Source organism: Erinaceus europaeus, chromosome 8 (genome assembly GCF_950295315.1).
Source record: "Erinaceus europaeus chromosome 8, mEriEur2.1, whole genome shotgun sequence".
Lineage (NCBI taxonomy): Eukaryota > Metazoa > Chordata > Mammalia > Eulipotyphla > Erinaceidae > Erinaceus > Erinaceus europaeus.
This window is the reverse complement of record NC_080169.1, coordinates 118024662-118048893: the sequence shown is the minus strand read 5'-3', so window position 1 is coordinate 118048893 and position 24232 is coordinate 118024662. Positions and strand designations below refer to the sequence as shown.

General features: G+C 36.1%; 1 protein-coding gene across 1 annotated transcript; it reads right to left on the bottom strand.

Moving 5' to 3' along the window:
• Positions 1–19350: 19350 nt before the first annotated feature.
• Positions 19351–23283, bottom strand: LOC103126569 (peptidyl-prolyl cis-trans isomerase A-like). The gene is made up of 2 exons (XM_007537486.3): positions 23242–23283; positions 19351–19947 (listed from the first exon to the last, which is right to left on the bottom strand). Exons 1-2 carry the CDS (start codon positions 23281–23283, stop codon positions 19438–19440), a joined length of 552 nt encoding a protein of 183 aa, XP_007537548.1. The 3' UTR covers positions 19351–19437.
• Between the last annotated feature and the right edge of the window lie 949 nt (positions 23284–24232).

Below are 24232 nucleotides of genomic sequence, written 5' to 3'. Positions count from 1 at the left end.
AAGCTATATGCATCCATAGGCAAAAGTATCTAATACTTATATAAATTCCAATTCTGAATAAGTTAAAGTGTTTAATAGTTTTAACTGTCTGACTTTCCTTGGCTTTTGCTACTTCAGTATCAGCTTGCACTTGAATTTTATTATTATCAGCAAATGATCTGCAAGCCCCACCTGGTAAGATGCATAGTCCAAATTTGTTGTTATTTCCACTGAATGCCATCTAAAGTACTAATGAACTCACACTCATTTTTTATCTTGAAGACCTTCCTGTGATTGCACTTGGCAGGAATTTCACACTGAGCAATGATCAGTATTGTAGCCCCATTTCTGAATAGAAACAATGGTGTGCATGTTACAGATAATTAAGGAAAAATATAAATGATCTCCTTCCAACTTTTTATGATGATCTGAAATTTTCCCCAGAAATTAATTAAGTCTTTGTGTTACACCTAAATGATGTATGAAAACCTGTGAAAATTAATTTTAAACTATTATATTGTCAAATGAAACCTATATGATGATTTTAAAATATGAATGACAGTGTTTTACTCAAATATTATTTTTTCTTCTCTCAAAAAGTGTGCTGTAATCAACCCTCAACAATACAATTTAGGAATATTAGAAGAAACTGTATCTTCATCTGTGTATGTTAGTAAATTTCTCTTTGTTGCCCTTAAAAAAATTAAATGACATTTTTTTGTTTTGTTGTTGCCACTATTACTTCACTTTTTTGTACTGAATTCTTTAGGTGAGAGAGACAGAGGGAACGAAACTACAGTAAGAAAGTTTCCTTGTTTTAGGGAGTCGGGCAGTAGCACAGCGGGTTAAGCCTCAGGTGGCGTAAAGCTCAAGGACCTGCGTAAGGATCCCGGTTCAAGCCCCCACCTCCCCACCTGCAGGGGAGTCATTTCACAGGCAGTGAAGCAGGTCTGCAGGTGTCTATCTTTCTCTCCCACTCTCTGTCTCCCCTCCTCTCTCCATTTCTCTCTGTCCTAACAATGACAACATCAATAACAGCAATAAATAAAAACAATGTCAACAAAAGGGAAAATAAATATAAGAAAAAAATTTTAAAAGATTCCTTGTTTTGAGAACCAGACTCAAAACTGACTTCTGTGCACAACAGAGCAGGTACACGATCCAAGAGAAATATGTTTATAGCTCTACGATAACTACACTAAGTCACTAGAGATTTTTAAATACTTTATATAGTTTAATTCCATTTACTATTTTTTCATAAGCTCAAGCAATTATTTTTTAATTTTTTTAATTTATAACATGGAAACATGAACAAGACCATAGGCTAAGAGGGGTACAATTCCACACAGTTCCCACCACCAGAATTCCATAGCTCATCCCCTCCTTTGACAGCTTTCCTATTCTTTATCCATCTGAGTGTATGGACCCAAGGTCATTATGGGGTGCAGAAGGTGGAAGGTCTGAATTCTGTAATTGCTTCCCCACTGAACATGGGCATTGACAGGTCAATCCATACTCCCAACCTGTCTCTCTCTTTCCCTAGTGGGGCAAGGGTCTGGGGAAGCAGGACTCCAGAACACATTGGTGGGGCCTTCTGCCCTGGGAAGTCCGGTTGGCATCATGGTAGCATCTGGAACCTGGTGGCAGAGTGATGAAGCTGGCGGGTTGCCATTCCACAATTGATGTCTCTGGATGCAGTCTGAAGTAAGACATGCTGAGGTGGTACTGGTTGCATTGAGTAGGTTGGGATCAGCAGATGCAGTATCAGTTGGTGTGGCTTGGGAGAAGCATGCAGGAAAATGAGCCTCACCCTAGAGGTTTCAGGACTGGGATAAACATGGGCTTTATAGAGATTCTAATTATTTAGAGGTATATAATTATAAAAAACAGAAATATATTATCAAGTGATGGTAATATGAATTCACTAATATGTAAATAATGTATCAACATATTATTGTATTATACAATAATATAATAATGTATTGTATTATATAATAATATAATAATGTATCAAAATATTGTATTATACAATCAGTTATAGACATGTATATAAATATAACACACATATAAATGATAATAAAATAATTATAGGAATGGAAATATCAGTTTTACAAACACTACAATTTTAAGCATTATTTTTTCTTAAACGATTAAAATAAAAATCTGCAAAATAATTTTTTATGTTTATATTTGAAAAACCTGCAAAATTAAGTTCTTATTTCAAGTTCCTTTGAAATAAGATAAAAGCTACAATAAGGAGACAATATATTTGTATATAAAATACTGGAGTATGACATTCTCATAGGAGTGAAGTGGTATCTCGTCTTTATTTGCATTTCTCTGACAATCAATGACTTGGAGCATATTTTCGTATATTTTTTGACCTTTTGGATCTCTTCTGTGGGGAATATTCTGTTCATATCTTCTCCCCTTTTTTGGATGGGGTCATTTGTTGTCTTGTTGAGTTTCGCGAGTTCTTTATATATTTTGATTATTAGACTCTTCTCTGGTGTATGGTATATATATATATATATATATATATATATATATATATATATATATATTACTCAGGTATTAAAATGGTGATTTCAACCTTTTTAGCCCATCTTGAATGGAGCTTGAAGAAATCATGTTAAGTGAAATAAGTAAAAAACAGAAGGATTAATATGGTATGATCTCAGTTACAGGTAGAAGTTGAAAAAACTTCTACCTGTAACTGAACTTCTCTGTTCCAGACTCTTGGAAACAGAGTTGGCAGTCAGCTGAGGTAAAGAACAAACACCTCATCACAGACCCCTGCAAGCGTCAACCCGGCTTTGACCTAGCACGTTATGATTGGGCCCTCCTCAATCGCTATCGAACAGGCCATGGCCGGTGTGCCGCTATGTTCCATCGCTGGGGAGCCAGAGACGACCCGAACTGCCCCTGAGGCTACAGACAGACTATGACCCACATAGTCAACGACTGCCGCCTCTCCAGATTCAAAGGAGGTCTCGAAACTTTACATCAGGCTCAACCTGAGGCTGTTGACTGGCTACAGAAGAAGGGCAAATGCTAGAAGAAGAAGAAGTTGAAAAAAAAAAAAAGATCAGAAGAGAAAACACTAAACAGACCTTGAACTGGAGTTGCTATATTGCACCAAAGTAAAAGACTCTGGGATGAGTGAGAGGGTGGAGGTGGGGGGGAATTCAGGTCCCAGAGCAGGATGGCAGAGGACCTAGTGGGGGCTGTATTGTTATGCAGAAAACTGGGAAATGTTATGCATGTACAAACTATTGTATTTTCTGTCAACTCTAAAATATTAGTCCCCCAATAAAGAATAATAACAATAAAAATACTGAAGAAGCAGTATTGGTTATTAAGTTTTTAAAGATATTTATTTATTAATGAGGAATATAGGAAGAGAGAGAAAAAAACAGACATTATACTGGCACATGTGCTGCCAGGGATTTAACTCAGGACCTTCAGAGTCCAAAGCTTTATCACTGTGCCAGATCCTGGACTCTGTTGGGGTGGCCTGAGAGTGACTAAAGAATCATCAATAAAGTATGCCAGTCTCTTAGCCTTCGAAATCATATATTAAAAACAAAGCAGTTAATGATTTTCAATTTTGGAGTCAGATGGCAAAACAATGGGTAGAATACAACTGGATTCAACTCACTTGGGAAGCTTAAGTGGTGGATCAGTTTTGCAGATAACTCTTTTTTCATCCATAAAAAAAAAAAAAGAAAGAAAAGAAAAGAAAAGAAAAAGAAAGTGACCACCAGGAAAAGTGTTGGACTTAGGTAGGCACCAAATCCTATCTATAATTCTGATAGGGGAGGAAAGAAAGGCACCTCGATATTTAACATGTAATTTCAATTTAAAATACCAAAGAATGCTATTTATTTATGATTGTCAGCTTGGAAGAGATGATATTGAGTAGCTCTGATATATACAAATGAATGTGTCTTTATCTATAAACATGCATATACATACAAATATTATTTATATATGAGTAGCATGTATTTTGAATATAACTATTCATATACACACACAAAGTTAATAATTGTACCAATTTGAAACAGTAATATAGTAGAATTCATCCATCTTTTTCATCTCAGGTAGGTTCAGAATATTTGAGCTCTCAGTGAAATTAAATTCAAAGTCATTGGCAGGCCTCTTCCTCAGAAGTTAATACATCACTGCTTCTAAATTCAATTTCACCACTAAATATTGTCAAGAAAATTGGCAATATTATACAATATAGTCATTTTTTTCCCTATAATCATGGAACTCCAAATTATGGTGCTGTCTTAATTTAAAGGAATCAAAGAGCCATAGATCTGAATCTTTTACATAACCACAACAGTAGTTTTCTGGCCTTGGGAAGTTCTTTTAAAGTGCATATAAGCACATCAAATAAAATAGTAACTGGTTCATATATATATATATATGCATAATTTAGTAATCTACTACATGCAGACCACTTTATATTTTTTATTTTATTACAAATCACAAACACAGATACAATTTTAGAAGAAAATGCCCTGAGGTTAATTTCAGATTAGAATTTGTTTTATTTATCTGTGCTAGTTATTTTAATGGAATTTTCTGAGACAATAAACATCTCAGAAGATTACATTTTTAAATGAAACTTATTTTATACATTAAAAATTAACATTAACAGACTGCTGCAATGCTCATTTATTGCTCAGGGGTTTCTTCTTTATTTTGCATTACATTGAATATTATCTCCTTATGTATTTGGGAAAGCATCATACAAATCATACACAAACTAGAAACAAATAGAAAATAGTATTTTAAAAGTGAAATTAGAGGTACATGGATTTGTTGAATCTCCCCAATTGTTATCAGTTACAAGTAAATTATTTTCATTTAATTTGATTTTACTCAACACTCCCATTGGAAGTAAATATAATATTAAACACTTTCCAATTTCCCAAATTTCATACGGAAAAGAAATACAGATTTAAAAAACAAACATGTAATTGGGAGTCCAACAGTTGTTCACCTAGCAGAGTACACACATTACCATATCTGAAGGCCTGAATTCAGGCCACAACCCCCAGCATGCAAAAAGGGAAGTTTTACAAGTCATAGAACATTTCTTCCAGTGTTTCTGCTCTCTTTCTCTTCCTATTCATCTTTGTCTCTCACTTTCTCTCTCTATTTCTCTAAACCTTGCAACCACTATAAAATATAGTCTCAGGTGGGGGTATATATATAATGGTTATGCAAAGAGACTTTCATGCCTGAGGCTCTCAAGTCCCAGGTTCAATATCCCACACTGCCATAAGCCAAAGATGAACAGTGCTCTGGTTAAAAAAAAAAAAAAATATATATATATATATATATATATATATATATATATATATAGTCTCCATATTTAGTAGAGTAAAGCAGACACCAATTCCCAGTGATAACTCTGATGAAAAAATATAAACAAACAAACAAATAAAACAATTTGTCACCTCCTGTAATTTTTGAACTTCCTAACATAACTAATTAATTTATTCATATATATATATGTCAAAATATTGTTTCTTAAGGATAATACACAATTGATAATAGCAACATTATTCACCATAGACAAAGTTGAAACTATTCAAGGTCCTTAAGTGAGTATATTGATAAACAAAATGAACTTTGTACTTACAGTAGAAAAATCTCAGCTTTAATGAAAATTTGTATGAATAAAAGTTATGGACATTATTATAAGTGAAATAAGTCAGTCATAAGCAAAAACTCTGTAATTCTAAGTTAATGTGTTAAAATTCATACAAAGTGAAATGGACTTTATCCGAGTAGAGAATTAGAACAGAATTTGTTGTAATAGAGAATTTCCACTGTCATTTAGTCTTGATAAGAAGCCTAGTTTCACAGCCAAGAGTTGGTGCTCCTGGTTGAACATACACATTATACTACACAAACACAGATTTCCAAGCAGCCAATCTCCACTGGCTGGCATAAAGCTTCATGAGCAAGAAAGCTGTGATGTAAGTGTTTCTCTCTCTTTACCCCCCCTCCCTCCCCATTTCCTCTCAGTTTCTCTTTATTCTAAATAAATAAATATTAAAAAGAAACCCAATGTCACATTATATATAAAACATACATGTATAATGCAATACAGTATATAATAATATAATCATGTGTTATTGTGTGTTATATTCCATGTGTGATATTCAGTGTGTGTGATAGTCTGTGACTCAGGAGAAAGAGGCATTGAACTGATCACAAGGAATTAACCTTGTTACAGAAAAGTAGCCTGAATAAGGACTGGTAGTGGAACCATTCAAGAACAGTTTACTAGGGTTAACTCTCCTTAGAGAATTGAAAGAGTTGAAGCAGACTCAGGTGGTATAGTCTGGAAAAGTATGCCATACCACTTTGAGAACACAGAGGAACAGAACTCTTCAATGATAAGTCATCAGAGAGCTTGTTGTAGAACAAATGATACCCACTCAACCCCACGCCATATGTATATTAATAACAAGTGTCACCATGGGAGTCTGTCTCTTTATCCCTCCATATAAACCAAAGGAAAATGTAGAATTATAGTCACAGCACCAGCTATTACTTCAATAACTGAAACCATAATAAATATATTTAAATATGAAACATTTATACACCATCTAATATCATGGTAGAGTACAGGGAACAGATGTCCACATAAGAAACCTGTGAATATGGGGCTGGATATGAGGCACACTTTATCATGCACATAGACCAGTATTCAAGTCTGTAGTCACCATCTGCAGGAAAGAAGCTTCAATAGTTGTGAATCAGTGCTATAGGTATCTCTGTTTCTGTTTTCCTTTCCTTTCTTTCTCAGTTTATTTATAAAATAAACACAGGAACATAGAGAACTGGAGGAATTATCAAAGAAAGAATGTAGACAATTCATTGTGAGGGCATTTTAATAACTGAAAAATCTCAGTACATAGAAACGACTTTACAAAGATAAACAAAAATGAAACTATTTACCGAAGTTATAGAAAGCACAAAATAAAAAAATAAATTCAGTTACAGGGTATGGAGGATAATGTGAATGCACTTCAGTTTGAGTTGGTAACCTTTAGAAGTAGATTCAATCACTCAAAGGAGATATTTTTGAACCTTGAAGACATAGTGACACACTATGAATTCAAAGAGCATGTAAACCATTTTAGAGAAATTAAAGAAATACTCTAAGAAATGTTAGACTCCAACAGAAAGGAAAACAAAAAACAAGGTGGAGAGAACACTCACAAACACTCTGTAAGGCTAATATCATACTGATCTCCAAAGCAGAAAAATATTGTACAATGTATATATGCTAAAAATTGCTGCTAAAATCTCCAGTAAAACCTTCCGAAATTTAATTCACCAATATATAAATAATGTAATCTAAGAAGACAAAATGAGATTCACTCTAGGGTTGTTCTACATATGGTAATCTGTCAACATAGCACAGGACATCAACAAATAATGGCAAAAATCATATGATTGCATTATCAGAAGTTGAAAAGTATTAGATAAGATCCAAGACTCATTTGTGATAAATAATTAATATGGAAAAGAAAGAATATCCCACAATATAATAAAGGCTACATAATACACACCCACAAATAACACCTTAATCTATGAAAAAAAAATCCTTCCCTAATATCTGAAACTAGAAAAAAAAATATCCACTTTCACTACCACTATATAATTAGGCAAGATATATCTAAATGAAGAAAGGAAAATGATGAAATTTCACTATTAAAGAAAATGTAGCATTATAGTCACAACACCAACTACTGGTTCAATAACTGAAGTCACAATAAATATAAAAAGATTAAATATTCCTACATTATCTAACATATTTGAATGTCCACATGAGAAATTTATGGACAGGGGACTGGGTAAGTACACACAGTGTCACACAAATGGGCCAGCATAATAATATACCTACATGAAAAAAAAACACCAAAAAATCTGCTTGAAACCATCATTTAGGATGGTGTATGTGTGTTATAACAGGTAAGTTAGATAAAGTTGTATGAAGGAAGCAATAGCACTTACAATACAATCAGAGAAAATAAAATCTTGGAGTGAATTAAATTCAGCAATTGGGTAAAGGTCATAGAGTTCTCTAGATACACTGAATTTTATAGAAAAATATAGCTTCTAGTAATGTCTCCAGATGTCTGTTTTTAACATTAAAATATTTTCCAGTAAAATTGCAGCAAAATGAAATACAAAATTTAAGAAAAAAGTTTAATTTATCTGGTACATATATATTTCAAAGATGTTCAAAGGAACATAATTACATTTTCAATTCAAATTTAAAATCAAAATATAATATACACATCATTTTTCACAACTTTGCCTTTATAATGCTGTAAACTGACAGCCCACACATTAATTTCGTAGTCTTAAAAAATGGATATATGCATGACACAAAATATGCTGAGTATTAAGATATTCTAAACATTGCTTTTTTATTCTCTGAACTTTAGTTTCCATAATACTGTATTGCTATATGAATAAGCAATATATATTATTGCTTATAATAATTATTATAAGCAATACATTAGTAATAATATATTATAATAAATTATTAGTATATTAATTAATTGTATTATCAATATATCAACAATATATTATTAATATATGATATATTATATATCAATATATTAATAATATATTATTATAAGCAATATATATTATATAATAATGTGTACATTATTACTAGCATTGAGCAAGAAAGCAATATATAAAATATTTTACTCTGGGTGGGTCCAGGTAGTAGTACATATGGTTGAACATACATGAAGGAATGCACAAGGACCAAGGTTCAAGCTTCTGGCCCCCACTTGTAGGGGGAGTTGCCTCACAAGTGGTGAAGCAGGGCTGCAGGTGTCTTTCTCTGTTTCTCCTTTTAAATTAATATATTTATTTATTTATTTATTTATTGGGTAGAAATAGCAAGAAATCAAGTGATAGGGGATGATAGAGAGGAAGAGAGACAGAGAGACACCTGTAGCACTGCTTCACACTTACAAAGCTTTCCTCTTGCGGGGGGATTAAAGTCTCAAAACTTTAGCATTGTAATATGTGTAATATATGTGCTCAACCAGGAGTGTGTCACCTTCCCTTGTCTGTCTGTTTCTCTCTATCTCCCTTTCTCTCTGTCTTTATACAATAACAAATAAATACATACATATGTAGTAAGTAGATAAATACATAAATAAATATATACATATAAATAAGAAAGATTGTGCTCCATGAATGCCAAGAAAAATTTTTTTCATTGTCCCAGTTCTGAGCTGAGACCCAACATCATTATAGGAAGTATTTTGTCTGCATGGCATCTCTCTCTGTCTTTCTGTTTCTATTTCTCTCCTTCTGAAGAAAGTCTTTCCAGAATGCTAAAGTCCTGTTGATAACAACAAATCACAACCAAAAATGGTTTCAAAAAAGGAAAAAAAAAAATAAGAAGATACAGAAGAGATTTGTCATCCCTGAATTGCTCCAAACCTTAGAAAATATTACTTTTTACTTTTTAAATATTTATTAGATTTTTACTTTCAAGCATTAAGTATAGTTGTTTGATTTTCCATTTATTATATTGAAGGAACTCATCCCTCCTCCTAATTTTATTGACAGTTTTTGTTACAAGCATGTTTTATCTCATGAACTGTGTTTATTCACTCAATTAAAATGACTGTTTCATACTATCCATTCATCTTGCTATGTGATATATCACATCTATGCGTTTGTGATTGTTGAACAATACAATATTATTGCATAATAACTAAATCTCTGTTTGATTTGGTCTGATATTTTGAGTGATTTTGCCTCCATTTTTATTAGGTTATCTGCCAGTGGACTTCATTTCCTCTGATATCTCTCAAGGGGATGATAGCCTCACAAAATGAAATCAGAAGAAAACAGTCTTCTCATAATTTGGTAAAGTTTGGGAAAGATTACTATTCTTCATTGAATATCTCTGGATGCATGCATCATGAACAGATTTAAGGTATCTGGTCTTGCACTTTCATTCTGAGGAAGGCTTTTGAGTGTCAATTCTATCTTCTTATTAAAGTTCCTTGGTTCCTTGAGTTGTGTGGATTTTTCTTTATCCTCTAGATTTATACTTTCTAAAATTTCTGTCTAAGAATTTACCCTTAGCTTCTACTTCATTTAATTTACATTTTTATTCCTCTGGTTTAAATTGTGATGTCTCCTTTCATTATTTTATTTGAATCTTTTGCTTTCTTTGTCTAACTAGAGTTATTTAAGTTTGTTCATATTTTGGGGGTGGGGGTGGGAGGGAGTGTAAGACACCAGGGCTTTGACTGGGACACAGTGTCTCCACAATTCTACTATATTCAGCTGCTATTTATTTATTTATTTGGATAGAGGTTGAGAGACAGGGAGAGAGAGGGGGAGAGAGAGATAGGAATAGAGACCAATAAGGAGAGAGGCCTGTAGTACTGTTCCATAGCTAAAAAATGTTCCTCTTCCCATCACAGGTTTGTACTATGGAATTGAATCTGGGACCTATCACATGGCAAAACATACACTCTACCAGTTGAGCTAACACTTGACCTAAGGTTTTTTTTTTTCTTTTCTGTCTTTTAGCAATATCTCAGGAGATGGGCAATGAGGCAGCTGGTTGTGCTGACATTACCATGGGCAAGGACCTGGTTTCACATCTCTGGGTGCACCTTGCAGGGAGGGAAATTTACAAGTAGTAAATCAATTCTACAGACGTCACTTTTCCCCTCTCCCTATCCCCTCCACCTCTTTCCCTCTCCATTTCTCTCTTTCCTATAAAATAGAAAAGAAAAGCAAGACAACAAACAAAAATTGCTGCTTAGGAACAAGGGATTCCTTGTAATGGCATCACATCCCAGCTTGGTGGCAAAAAGAAAAAAAAACACATATTTTGTTATATTTTATAAATTCTTGATCTTATTTCTGCTCTAGTTGTATCCTGTCAAGATATAAAGTTATGCTATTTCAGTCTAGTCTTCCTTAACGTAGGCATTTCAAACTATGTATTTCTGTTAGTTTTCTTATATTGTATTTTTTTGCTTGGTCTCAAGATATTTCTAAAACTCCTTCTTTTTTTTTTTTTGGACCCATTTGTGGTCAATGTGTTTAATTTCAACATCTTTTCAAGTTTTGCCATTGTCCTTTTGTCATTGATTCCTAGAAAATTTGACAATAGCCTTGTCCATTTACTATAGAGATATATGGAAGGAATCAATGACTATTTGTAATTTCTCAAAGGGACCTGTGGGAATTTGCAAACTACCTCAGCGGGGAGGGTTCTTGCTTGGCCATGCACACCTGCTAGGTTTGCCACCAACCCCCACTATGCTAGACAAAGCTTTAGTACTGTGGCCTCTTTCCCTTTCTCCCTCTATCTCTCTGTCTTTCTCTTTCTCTACATAGAGTAGTGAAGATCCAAGTATGACACAAAAGAAATAAAAACAACAAATGTAGATGTTAGTCTGGTGTTCAGTGTTTTCCACACTGCAAAAGCTAGTATAACTGGTGCTGGATGGAAGACGTATGATCAACCAACATTTAGGATGATTCCAGCTTTCAGGATGGGCAGGGATGCTATTATAGAAATTACCAAAGGCAAAAAGATTACATATAAAGATGTAATTACCGAAGGCAAAAAGATTACATATAAAGATGTAATTACAGAATAGAATGGAATACTTTGGAAAATTGCAATTTGCTACAAGATAATGTGTTTTTGTTTGTATTGTTTTGCTTATAACAATAAATTGATTGTCTTATCATTTTGGTAACTGGCAATCTGAACTCTAGAGTCCAACAAGAGCACACAGCATCGGAACAATGGCAGCTAAAATACTGTCTAGGGTCTGCACCTAGTAAAGCACACACACCACGATGTACATGGACCTGGGTTTAAAGCCCAGATCACCACTGGATGGTGGAGAGTGCTTCATGAGTGGTAAAGCAGAGCTGAAGTTCACTCAGTCTTTCTCTAGCTCACCCTTCCCTCTCAGTTTCTGTCTCCTTAAAATAATGGCTTCCAGGAGTGGTGGATTCCCCATGGAAGCACAGGTCCCAGCGATAACCCTGGTAACAAGAAAATAATTTTAAAATTAAAAACAAAAACATGGTCTACCACTGAGTTGTGTTAGTACATCTAGGCCAGTACTTCTCTAAATGCAATGTTGAACCACAAATGGTACTTCACTTGAATATCTACAGAAAATGTTCAAGCAAAACAATCCTTTAGATTCCTACCATTTCTCCTGATATCACAGTCATAATTTTAATTTGGTTTAAAAGTCTTTGCTCAATAAAATTGACAAAGGAAGTGTAAATGGTTTTTGGTGACTATGGTTTGATTCTCCAGTAGACATGAAAGAAAAACTGATAATAAACTCATTGTGTTTGATACACAAAAATGACAGAACTAAAAGCAGAATCAGAGATCCTTGCTTTATATGTAATTTCTAGGTAAAATATAACAAATTGTCATGCTAGTCAAATCCACAAGACCAGGGCTTTATTAACTCAAGACGTCTGTCGGTTGTTCACACCTTGATTTAAATAGTAGTGATAGCATTCGCTTTACATAACCTAGAAAACATGTATATCCAATGTTTATATGCATCCTTAACATTCACTGCTAAATGTAGATTTTGTCTGTCCAATTTCAGAACTTTTTAGACTTAGCAAGTAAGAATTTATTAGGTCATGTCTCTTTATTGCCTGGGGATTGAGACTACAAAGCAAGAGGAAGGTAATATGCTGTAGAAGGACAAATAGATCTACATTATTATTCCTTAATTCCAAAGAAAATGAATCTTTATTTATATCAAATTGATATGAAAATAATAACACAACAATGAGTTTCAAAGAAACTTGGTATGTTCATTTGACTGGGAAGCTTAGTTCATCTCTAGGGTATATTTTATCATTTGAATTATCGATAAATGTGGTGAGTAGAATATTTAGAATACTAGAATCCTAAATTTATTCTCAATGAGATTGGATTGTGTCATTATTCCTGAAGGTATATGTCTTTTTATAACAGTCATTGGGGAAATAATTCATCATTTCAATACGTATACTTTGAGATTAATTGTCAAATCAAAAGCTCTTATCTACATATATTTATTTTTACAAAAAGAAAAATCAAAGAGATACTCTTCATTTGAGCTGGAGGATGATAGCAGACAGTTTATACAGTTATGAAAGCACTGGCTTAGAGGTTTCTGAGAGATCTTTCATAATTTCTGTATTCTTTCTCATGAATTGTTAGGCACTTTATGTGTAGTGATATAGATGCCTTGTCTAAAGACAAAATACATCACATTTATCTCATTTATTTTACTAGACTAATACAGATTTTTCCTTTATTTTCTTTCCTACTTTCCTTATTATTATTTTTTTAAATTTTCTTTTTTTATTGAGGGAGTTAATGCTTTACAGCACAATCATTAACATAGGCATACAATTTTATTATATAATAGACTCCCACAACATATGTCCTGGAGTTTCATCCAAGAGGATGCAAAGGACACAACTTCATTGTTTTTTCCTTCTCTCTTTCTTTCTTTCTTTCTTTCTTTCTTTCTTTCTTTCTTTCTCTCTTTCTCTTTCTTTCTTTCTCTTTCCCCTAGGGTTATTGCTGGGGCTCCATGCCTTTACTGTGAATCCACTGCTCCTAGAGGCCATTTTTCCCATTTTTTTGACCTTGTTATTTTTGTTGTTGTTGTTGGATAAGACAGAAAGAAATTGAGAGAAGAAGGGGAGACAGAAAGAAAGATAGACACCTACAGACCTGCTTCACCACTTGTAAAGCAAACCACCTCCCTACAGGTGTGGAGCCAAGGGCTCAAACAAGGATCCTTATGCTGGTCCTGACACTTTGCCATGTGCACTTAACCCACTGTGCTACTGCCTGACCCCTGACCTTAGAGTTTTTAAAAGTTTATTAATATATATATACCACAAATGCGTTAGCCACTTATTTGATGTTGGACATCTGGGTTGCTTCCAGATTCTGGCAATTACAAGCTGTGCTGCTATGAACATAGGTATGCACAGATCTCTTCTGATAGGTGCTTCTGTCTTATTTGAGTAAATCCCCAGGAGAAGAATTGCTGGGTTGTAGGGTAGGTCCATTCCTAGTGTTCTAGTTAATTCTCCAAATTGCTTTCCACAGTGGCTGGGTCTGGAATTTTATTGTTGGAGGGGTTCTTGATGACTGTTTCAATTTCATTAACTCCAAAGGGTCTATGCATGTCCCACATTTCTTGTTGCTTTAATCTGGGGAGGACAATTGTTTTTAGAGAGAAATTGAAAGAGGATTGGGAGGAAGTAAGGGAGAGAAAAAGACACCAGCAAACTGGTTCAATGCTTGTGGAGTCCCTCCCCCCTTGCAGGTGGGGAGCCAGGGCTCGAACTAAGATCCTTGTGCAGGTCCTAACACTTAGTACTATGTGCTCTTCACCAGTTGTTCCACCACCCGGTCCCCCCCAAAACTTTATTATTCTTAAATTAGAAATGGAAGTAGTACATTCATATCAAAATGGGACAATTAATTACTTCCCAATTTTTACTTTAGTCTCATTCAGAGAAAACCAATTCAGTGTCAAACTGAAAATGACAGATATGAAAATTCAGTTTCTAATACAGCTGTTATAGTATCTGTTTCAGTTTTAAGAAGACTTTGGTTTCATGTCAGTGGCATAGAACCTATTTGCTTTAAAATAACATTAGAAGTTGCATAACTAACATGCTTTTTGTCATGGTTGAACTACAATGTTAAATATATATTAAAAATAAATTTCAAGCATGAGAAACACCTTTTTTCCCTCTCTAAAGTCATTTTGAAGTGTCATCATACTCCTTAGAGCAGATTTTAAAAACATAGTGTGATTCATATGTGAATGTTTTGAGTTTTCTCAGGAACTGATATAACTTAAAGCAGGAAGTATACATTTTTAGTTAATCTAGATATCTGTTTCCAGCAAGGATCAAATAACAAGGACTAATTTTACTCTATTGCCTGAAAATAACAAAAGGTGAACCGAACAAATATTTTATTTATTTATCTGTCTTTTTTAAGATTTTTTTTATATTTATTTATTTATTTATTTATTTTCCCTTTTGTTGCCCTTGTTGGGTTTTTGTTGTTATTGTTGTTGCTATTGATGTCGTTGTTAGATAGGACAGAGAGAAATGGAGAGAGGAGGGGAAGACAGAGAGTGGGAGAGAAAGATAGACACCGGCAGACCTGTTTCACCATCTGTGAAGTGACTCCCCTGCAGGTGGGGAGCCTGGGGCTTGAACCGGGATCCTTATGCTGGCCCTTGCGCTTTGCACCATGTGCGCTTAACCCACTGCGCTACCGCCGGATCCCGTCATGTAAGTATGTTTAATTAGAAAGAAAACAATCAGATCAAGCATATGAGATGCTTGGGATTGAACCTGGGTTCTTACTCATGAGTCTTGTTCCCCACTACTGAGATACATCTTGTCACTTTTTAAAAAAATATTTCTTTATTTTCCCCTTTTGTTGCCCTTGTTGTTTTTCATTGATGTGGTTATTATTGTTGTTATTGATGTCATCATTGTTAGATAGGATGGAGAGAAATGGAGAGAAGAGGGGAAGACAGAGAGGGGGAGAGAAAGACAGACACCTGCAGACCTCCTTCACCGCCTGTGAAGCGACTCCCCTGCAGATGGGGAACTAGGGGCTAGATTCCGGATCCTCACGCTGGTCCATATGCTTCATGCCACATGCGCTTAACTCGTTGTTCTACCCCCGACTCCCATCTTGTCACTTTTTAAAGATAGACACAGAGAGGTAGAGAAGGAGACAGGGTGTAGCGCACAACATCTAAGCTTACTTCACTGCAGTGTGGGTTGGGCTTGGATCTGGCTCGTGCTTATTGCAAAGCAAAGTGATCTGTTTTTCCAACCTTCCCCCTGACAGTTGAATAATAGTTTCAAAGACTCTCTCTCAACCAGTGAGGACTAGCAGTCTATGAGATGAAGTAATTAACAAGATGAGTCATATACTTCATCAAAAGTATTGTCCCAAATACATTTCTTTCTTCTTCTTCTTTTTTTTTTTGGTAAGAATACCTATTAGAATTTGGCATAGCTGCTAGAGAGTTTACCTTGGAGGCATGAAACTAAGTTTGATCTCTTGTATCCTCTGTAGCAGAGTGATGGGGATTTTATTTACAATTAAGTATAATAAGTATAATCTTGGGTGGGGATAGATAACATAAGTGTTGAAGCAGGTGTGCGGGTTTCTGTCTTTCCCCATCTTCTCTTGATTTCTCTCTGTCCTATCCAACAACTATAACACTAGGACCAAGGTCAACAAAATAATATATATATATATATATGGTGTGGGCACCTAGCCCCAGAAATAACCCTGTGTCCTGTGAACATCTGCTCAGGTGCAGCCTGAGCTGGGACTCCTCCTTCCTGTAAAGCAGCCTGATGTCTGGAATCCAGCAAAGAAGCTTCAGTACCTCTCAGGATCTCTGTGACTGCTCTCACAAATACATTTCTAAATTGTGACCAGAGCAAGAGAAAATAGGCCAGATCAATTACCCCTGACTTAAAGATGAAGTTAAGATTACAGATTAGGCATATGACCTACATTCAAGTGCCCAGAGGAAACTTCATGAGTGGCAGAGCAATTCTTCAGGTGTCTCTCTTATTCTCTTTTAACTTATTAATTAGATAACCATATTATTATTTATCATTATTATTACCAGAGTTCTATTCAGCACCGGTGATGATACCAGTGGTTGAACCTGGGACCTAGGAGCCTCAGGCATGAGAATCTTTTTTTTTTTTTTTTGCATAACCATTATGCTATTTCCCCCCTCCTCTTGTCCTCTAACATCTCTATGAGAAAATAAAACATTAACTGAATAGCAAAAATGAACTGAATACCAAAACCTAACAAAAATATTTCAAGGACAGAAAATAAAATTGCTTCAATTTTCAGGAAAATATGCTGAACCAAATGTTGGGAAATTAAATTCAGCAATATAGAAAGAACAAAGAGCATTAGCACTTTGAGGGTATCAGAGGTGTTCAGAGTTTTGATAGCAATCATAATAAGACATGAACGTAATTCACCATGTCAACAGTTTACAAAAGAAGAAGCCCTGCAATACTTTAAGAACTCACAAAAATTTACTGGGAAAAAAGTCATGATAAATCACTTAATTTTGATGTGAATAGCAAAAGGTCCCTTCTTCCTGATTCAGGGCACCTATGATAAATTTACTTCACACTCAAATGATAGTAAAAGGTTGAACTTATTTCCTTATAATCTGGGGAAGACTAAACTATCTACTCTTAACAACTTATATTTGACACACTGAGATTCTTGCAGGTATTTTAAGATAAAGAAAATAACCAGATCATTTAGAATGAAAAGAAAGGTACCTTTATTTTCAGGTAACATTATATAGAGAGAGTCTGTTTGAATATTTGAAAATATGGAAGTGGTAAGGTTGGAAAATAAAAAGATCAAACTAAAACTATCAATAGTATTTTGCCCATTGATAATAATCATCCAAAATGAAATAAAAATAAAGAAAATGAAACTATCAGCAGACTAAGAAATTCTTAGAGAAAACTTTGACAAAGGAATTTCAAAAAACCTAACAATTAAAATAACAAGGGATAAGTGCTATCATATAAAATTCTGTCTTTCAGATTTTGTTGTTGTATATGACAAGAGACATTTTTTCTTTTTTTATGTTTGTAGTTATTATTGTTGTTGTTGGACAGGACAAAGAGAAATGGAGAGAGGAGGGGAAGACAGAGGGGGAGAGAAAGACACCTGCAGACCTTCTTCACCACCTGTGAAGTGACTCACTTGCAGGTGGGGAGTCTGGGGCTTGAACAAGGATCCTTACGCTATTCTTGAGCTTTTTGCCACCTGTGCTTAATCCGCTGTGCTATTGCGCGACTCCCAAATATTTATTTATTTATCCCCTTTTGTTGCCCTTGTTTTATTGTAGTTATTATTGCTGTTGTTATTGATGTCATCATTGTTGGATAGGACAGAAAGAAATGGAGAGAGGAGGGGAAGACAGAGAGGGGAAGAGAAAGATAGACACCTGCAGACCTGCTTCACCGCCTGTGAATTGACTCCCCTGCAGGTGGGGACCTGGGGGCTTGAACCAGGATCCTTATGCAGGTCCTTGAGCTTAGCGCCACGTGCACTTAACCCGCTGCACTACAACCCGACTTTTTCTTCCTTTTTTTTCCCCCCTCTCCAGGTTTATCACTGAAGCTTGATGCTGGCACTACTAATCTTCCAGCAACCATTTTTTCCCCATTTTAGTGAAAAGGTCAGAGAAAATTTGAGAAAGGAGAAGGGCTTGGAGAGGGAGAAAGAAAGACAACTGCAGACTTGCTTCACCACTTGTGAAGCCACCAGGCTGCAGATGGTGATCCCGGGGCTTGAACTGGGATCTTTGGCTATCCTTGCACTTCATATTATGTGCAGCTAACCCAGTGCGCCATCTCCCAAACCCCCCAAGATTCATTTTTCTAAGATTGAACAACATTTCATAATATCTACAGGAACATTTTAATTATTCTGTTCACTGGCATTTAAGTTGTTTCTGTTCCATGGCAATTATAATGATGTAAAGAACACAAGAGGGGAGACATCTCTTTGATGTATGATTTTAATTCTATTGTTTATAAACACAGATGTAGAATTTTAATATCAATTAAGAAGTCAGTTTTTCATCATTGTAAATGTATTTATTTTTGAGGAAGTGATTTAGACTTATGTTCATGTCTCAGTGATACAATTTCCTGCCTCTTGCAAATAGTTCTATTCTGATACATTTCAGCACATTGAGCTTTCTCCTGCCTTTCACAATATCCCCACCTTCCCTTAGCAACCTCAGATCAGAGTATAGCCATGAGTTCCCTTGTTTCACTCTACCTACTCTGTTGTGTTGCTTTGTCTACTGAATCCCATATGTGAGTGACATTATTCAAGATTTGTCCATTTTGTGAATCCATTTAGTGTGATTCCCTGAAGTTCCATTCATGGTAGTAGCAAAACTATGCAATGGGGTAAGGCAATCCCTTACAAAAGCCTATTTTCTTTTCTTTCTCCCTTCCTCCTTTTCTTCCTTCCTTCCTTCTTTTCTTTCTTTCTTTCTTTCTTCCTTTCGTCATCCCTTTTTATTTTTTTATTTTATTTTATTTTATTTTACCCAATCAAGTGCACACAACTTTTTAATTTCATAATCATAAACTTAACTCTGAAATCCAGCTAGACTTGGAAGAGATCGATAAGGAAAACGTGGAAACCGAAGGACTGTAGCAAGAGCACAGTTACAGGGTGTTAGGGGTGGAGGGGTGCTCTACCGAGCAACAGAAGGAATGGTCTGGTGGTTATAGTAAAACAACTCAAATTTATTAGATTTGTCCACAGTCAGCAATGGTGATCTTCTTGCTGGTCTTGCCATTCTTGGAGCCAAAACCCTCCATGGCCTGCACAACATTCATGCCCTCCTTCACTCTGCCGAAGACCACATGCTTGCTATCCAACCATTCGGTCTTAACAGTGGAGATGAAGAACTGGGAATCATTTGTGTTGGGTCCAGCATTTGCCATTGACAAGATGTCTGGGCCTCTATGCTTCAGGATGAAATTCTCATCTTCAAATTTCTCCCCATAGATAGACTTGCCTCCAGTGCCATTATGGCGTGTGAAGTCACCACCCTGGCACATAAATCCAGCGATAACTCTGTGAAAGCAGAAACCTTTATAACCAAGCCCTTTCTCTCCAGTGCTCAGAGCGTGAAAGTTTTCTGCGGTCTTCGGAACTTTGTCTGCGAACAGCTCGAAGGAGACGCGGCCCAGGGCCTCGCGGTCGACGGCAATGTCGAAGAACAACACGGTGGGGTTGACTATGGCTATAGGACGCTATAGGCAAATAGGTGAAGGCGTCTGCAAGGAGGGCCCTTTTTATTTTTAATTATCTTTATTTATTTAATGGATAAAAGCAGCCAGAAATTGACAGGGAGGGGGAAAATAGGGTGAGAAACAGGAAAATAGGGTGCCGCACTGTTTCACCACGCACAAAACTTTCCCCCTGCAGGTGAGGACTGGGGGCTGAAACACAGGTTTTTACACACTGTAGTATGTGTGCTCAGCCAAGTCTACCAACGTCTGGCGCCATCTTCCTTTCTCTCTCCTCTTGAGTGGGTCCAGTAGGTCTTATGTTTGTCTACCAACAAAATCTCACATTTCTCAAAGAGTTGCTTTACTTTTCATAGATTATTTTTACTCTATTTTGAAGCCAGAGTGCCATCATTTGCCCTTTAGTTAGATAGTTTCTCTTCTTTACTGTCCTCTGTATTCCACACTTTCCATTTGAGACTGGACTACATTAAAAGTGTCTTCCCCCTCTCATATTAATTAGTGATTTATATGACTATAATTTAATAAGTGTGTACTTAAACACCATTCCCATCACCAAAAGATTGTGTCCCATCCCACCCACCCCTTCCTCCACCACCCCCCTCCACAGGCCCAGGAAGCTGCATGTCCACCCTCCCCCTCACCACAGGGTTTTTACTTTGGTGCCCTACTTTCAATTTAGTCAGATCCTGCTTTTAGTTTCCCTTTCTGATCTCCTTTCTCAAATTCTGTTGATGAGTGGGATCATCCCATACTCATCTTCATCTTTCTGACTTAGCTCAATTAACATAATTCCTTCTCGCTCTGACCAAGATGGGTCAGAGAAGTTGAGTTCATTGTTCTTGATAGCTGCATAGTATTCCATTGTGTATATATACCACAGCTTTCTCAGCCACTCATCTGTTGTTGGGCACCTGGGTTGCTTCCAGGTTTTAGCTATTATGAATTGTGCTGCTATGAACATAGGAGTACACACCTCTTTTTGGTTGGGTGTTATGGAGTCCTTGGGGTCTATCCCCAGGAGAGGAATTACTGGGTCATAAGGAAGGTCCATGACTAGCCTTGTGAGAGTTCTCCAGACTGCTCTCCACAGAGGCTGGACCAATTTACATTCCCACCAACTATTTAATTAATATGAAAGGGGGAAAAATTGATTGCATGTCTAACAAAGGGACTTTTCAAAGTTAACCCAATTACCAAATAATGTGATGATAACAGTTAACTATCCATTGTCTTCTTGAACCTTAAGACAGCAGGAGCCTCACATTTCCACTATAGAGCCTAAACTTCCCCCAGTCCTGGGACCCAAGGGTAAGGCCCACTTTCCACTATGCTTCTCCCAATTCTATCAAATAATATTGCATCCTCTGATTGTAACCTACTCAACACAATGAGTGCCACCCCGGCATGTTTCACTTCAAACTGTGTCCAGAGACTTCAGTTGTGGAACAACAACCCCTCAGCTTCATCACTCAGGTGAGACCTTTCCTTTCATAGTATTCTCTAATTCCATCCCAGGTGGTTCACTTCCTAACAAAGTCCCAAAACCTACATATAGACCAGGTTCCAGGAGATAGAGCATATGTTCACACGTATCCATAAACTAGGGCAAATATATACCTGAAAGGAGTAGTACACTAGAGTTTGCAGTGAGTACCCCCCAACACTTCATCTCCACTATTCCAACCTTTGGGTCCATGATTCTTCAGCAATTTGTTTGGCTTTGTGTGTTAACTCTCTTTTCAGCCACCAGGTTCCAGATGCCATTAGGATGCTGTCCAGACTTCCCTGGACTGAAAACCCCACCAATGTGTCCTGGAGCCCCACTTCCCCAGAGACTCACCCTACTAGGGAAAGAGAGAGGCAAACTGGGAGTATGGATCACCCAGTCAATGCCCATGTTCAGCAGGGAAGCAATTACAGAAGCCAGACCTTCTACCTTCTGCAATCCATAATGACCCTGGGTCCATGCTCCCAGAGGGATAGGAAATGGGAAAGCTATTGGGGAGGGGATGGGATATGGAGATTGGGTGGCAAGAATTGTGTGGAGTTGTACACCCCCCCATCTTATGATTTTGTTAATGTCTCCTTTCTTAAATAAATTTTAAAAAAATTAAAAAAGTGTCTTCCTCTGCACTATTACAGCCTTTAGGTTCAAGACTAGTCAACAATTTGTTTGGCTCTATATGTTAAGTAGTTTTTTTTAGCCACTGGGTTCCAGATGCTACCATGATGCCAACCAGACTTCCCTGGGTATAAGACCCCACCAATGTGTCCTGGAGCTCAGCTTCTCCAGAGCTCTGCCCCACTAGGGAAAGAGAAAGACAGGCTGGGAGTATGGATCAAACTGGCAATGCCCATGTTCAGCGGGGAAGCTATTACAGAAGCCAGACCTTCCACCTTCTGCATCCCATAATGACTCTAGTTCCATACTCCCAGAGGGTTAAAGAATAGGAAAGCTATCAAGGAATATGGAGTTCTGGTGGTGGAAATTGTGTGAAGTTGTACCCCTCTTATCCTGTGCTTTTTTGCAGTGTTTCCTTTATATATATATATTTTAAGTATCCTATAGATCTATTTGCATGCTTCTCTTAGTATATAATGAATGAATCTTTAGAGCAGAGGATTCTTTTAGTAATCCCTTTCTCCATCTTAATTTGAAATTTCAGAATTTCTTAACGTTATTGGAAATAGATTATCTAAATTTTTTCTCTGATATTTCCTCTGGGTCTCTATCTGTATGATTGGTGCAGTCTTTTCACATTCTGATTCAACTTTCTTGTTTTTACTCATTTTGCTTACTCTCTGTTGGAGATCAGTAGGTGGACTCTGAGGGAATAGTAATACTGTTCTACTTTGTATATGGATTTACAGTGAAAGTTTGTACAGAACTGTGTGGTGATATTGTCCTCTGATGTCCCTTTCAAAGATTCCCTGTTCAGGAGGAGGGGCCAAGCTTATCCTATGCTCTATTCAGACTTTATCCTATATATAGGAGCTCTGTTGTAATAGCAAAGTTCCACGGTCCAGGACCTCACTGAAATGCACTATACCTTAGAACAAACTGTAATAGTCCAGTTCCACGGTCACAGGACCTCACTGAAATGCACTTTACCTTAGAACAAACTAACTCCCTTCAACCTGAGTCTTTAATGCCTTTAAGGCTTTAAATTTAAACCAGCTTTCTTCACTGTCATAAGGGTACATACACTTAAGTCAAATGCTTGTAGTTTCTACAATTCTTAGGCGAAAAAGGAGGACATACAATAAACCTCTTATCAGTAAGAACTCACATACATCTCTAAATGAAACTGCATAGTGCAAAATCCTCAAAGACATGGCCAATACCGACAAGCAGAATTTCATAAATGTGTGGATATTAAACAATAAACAACTGAACAGCCAATGGTTTAATGAAAATAATCAAAATAGAAAAATACCTGTAAGAAATGTAGTTTTCAACAGAAGCTGTTACAGAGGTAAACTTACTGTAACAAATACCTAAGACTGAGTAATAAGATATCCAATAAATAACCTAGTTGTGTACATCATAGGGGTATAAATATAGCAAAGCCTAGGTTTAATATAAAGAAGCAAGGGCCAGACAGTGGTGCACATGGTTAAGAGCTGACAATACAGTGAGTTCACAAGAACATAAGTTCAAGCCCCTAGTCCACACCTGCTTCACTAGTGGTGAAGTAGTGCTACAGGTGTCTCTTGGTATTTTGCTCTATCTCCCCCTCTCCTCTCAATTTCTCTCTGTCTCTATTCAATAATAAGTAAATACAAATTTAAAATATTTAAAAAATAATTAATGATAGATACAAAGATATTTAGGTAACTAACTAGAAAAGATCCATAACACAAAGAACATTTTTCTATGCTAAATAAAATGGATAACCCTATAGCTAAGCTTATCAAGAAAAGAGAAAAATCAAATTAATAATCCCAAAAATGACAGAAAAGAGTTACAACTGATAAAACATAATAGAAAGAATGAGCCAAGACTACACTTAACAGTTACACACTAGCCTAGGGAAATATTTGCATGTTTGAGGTTCAAGTTCAGTGCTCACCAATGTCATATGTCAGACTTGAGCAATGATATGGTCTCTCTCTCTCTCTCTCTCTCTCTCTCTCTCTCATATAAATAATTACCCAATAACTATAGCCCATCAAATTTGACAACACAGAAGAAACAAATAAATTTCTGGAAGCATACAATCAATCAGACTTAATTAGGGAGAAATGGAAAACTTGAATAGATTAAAAAAATAAAATAAAATAA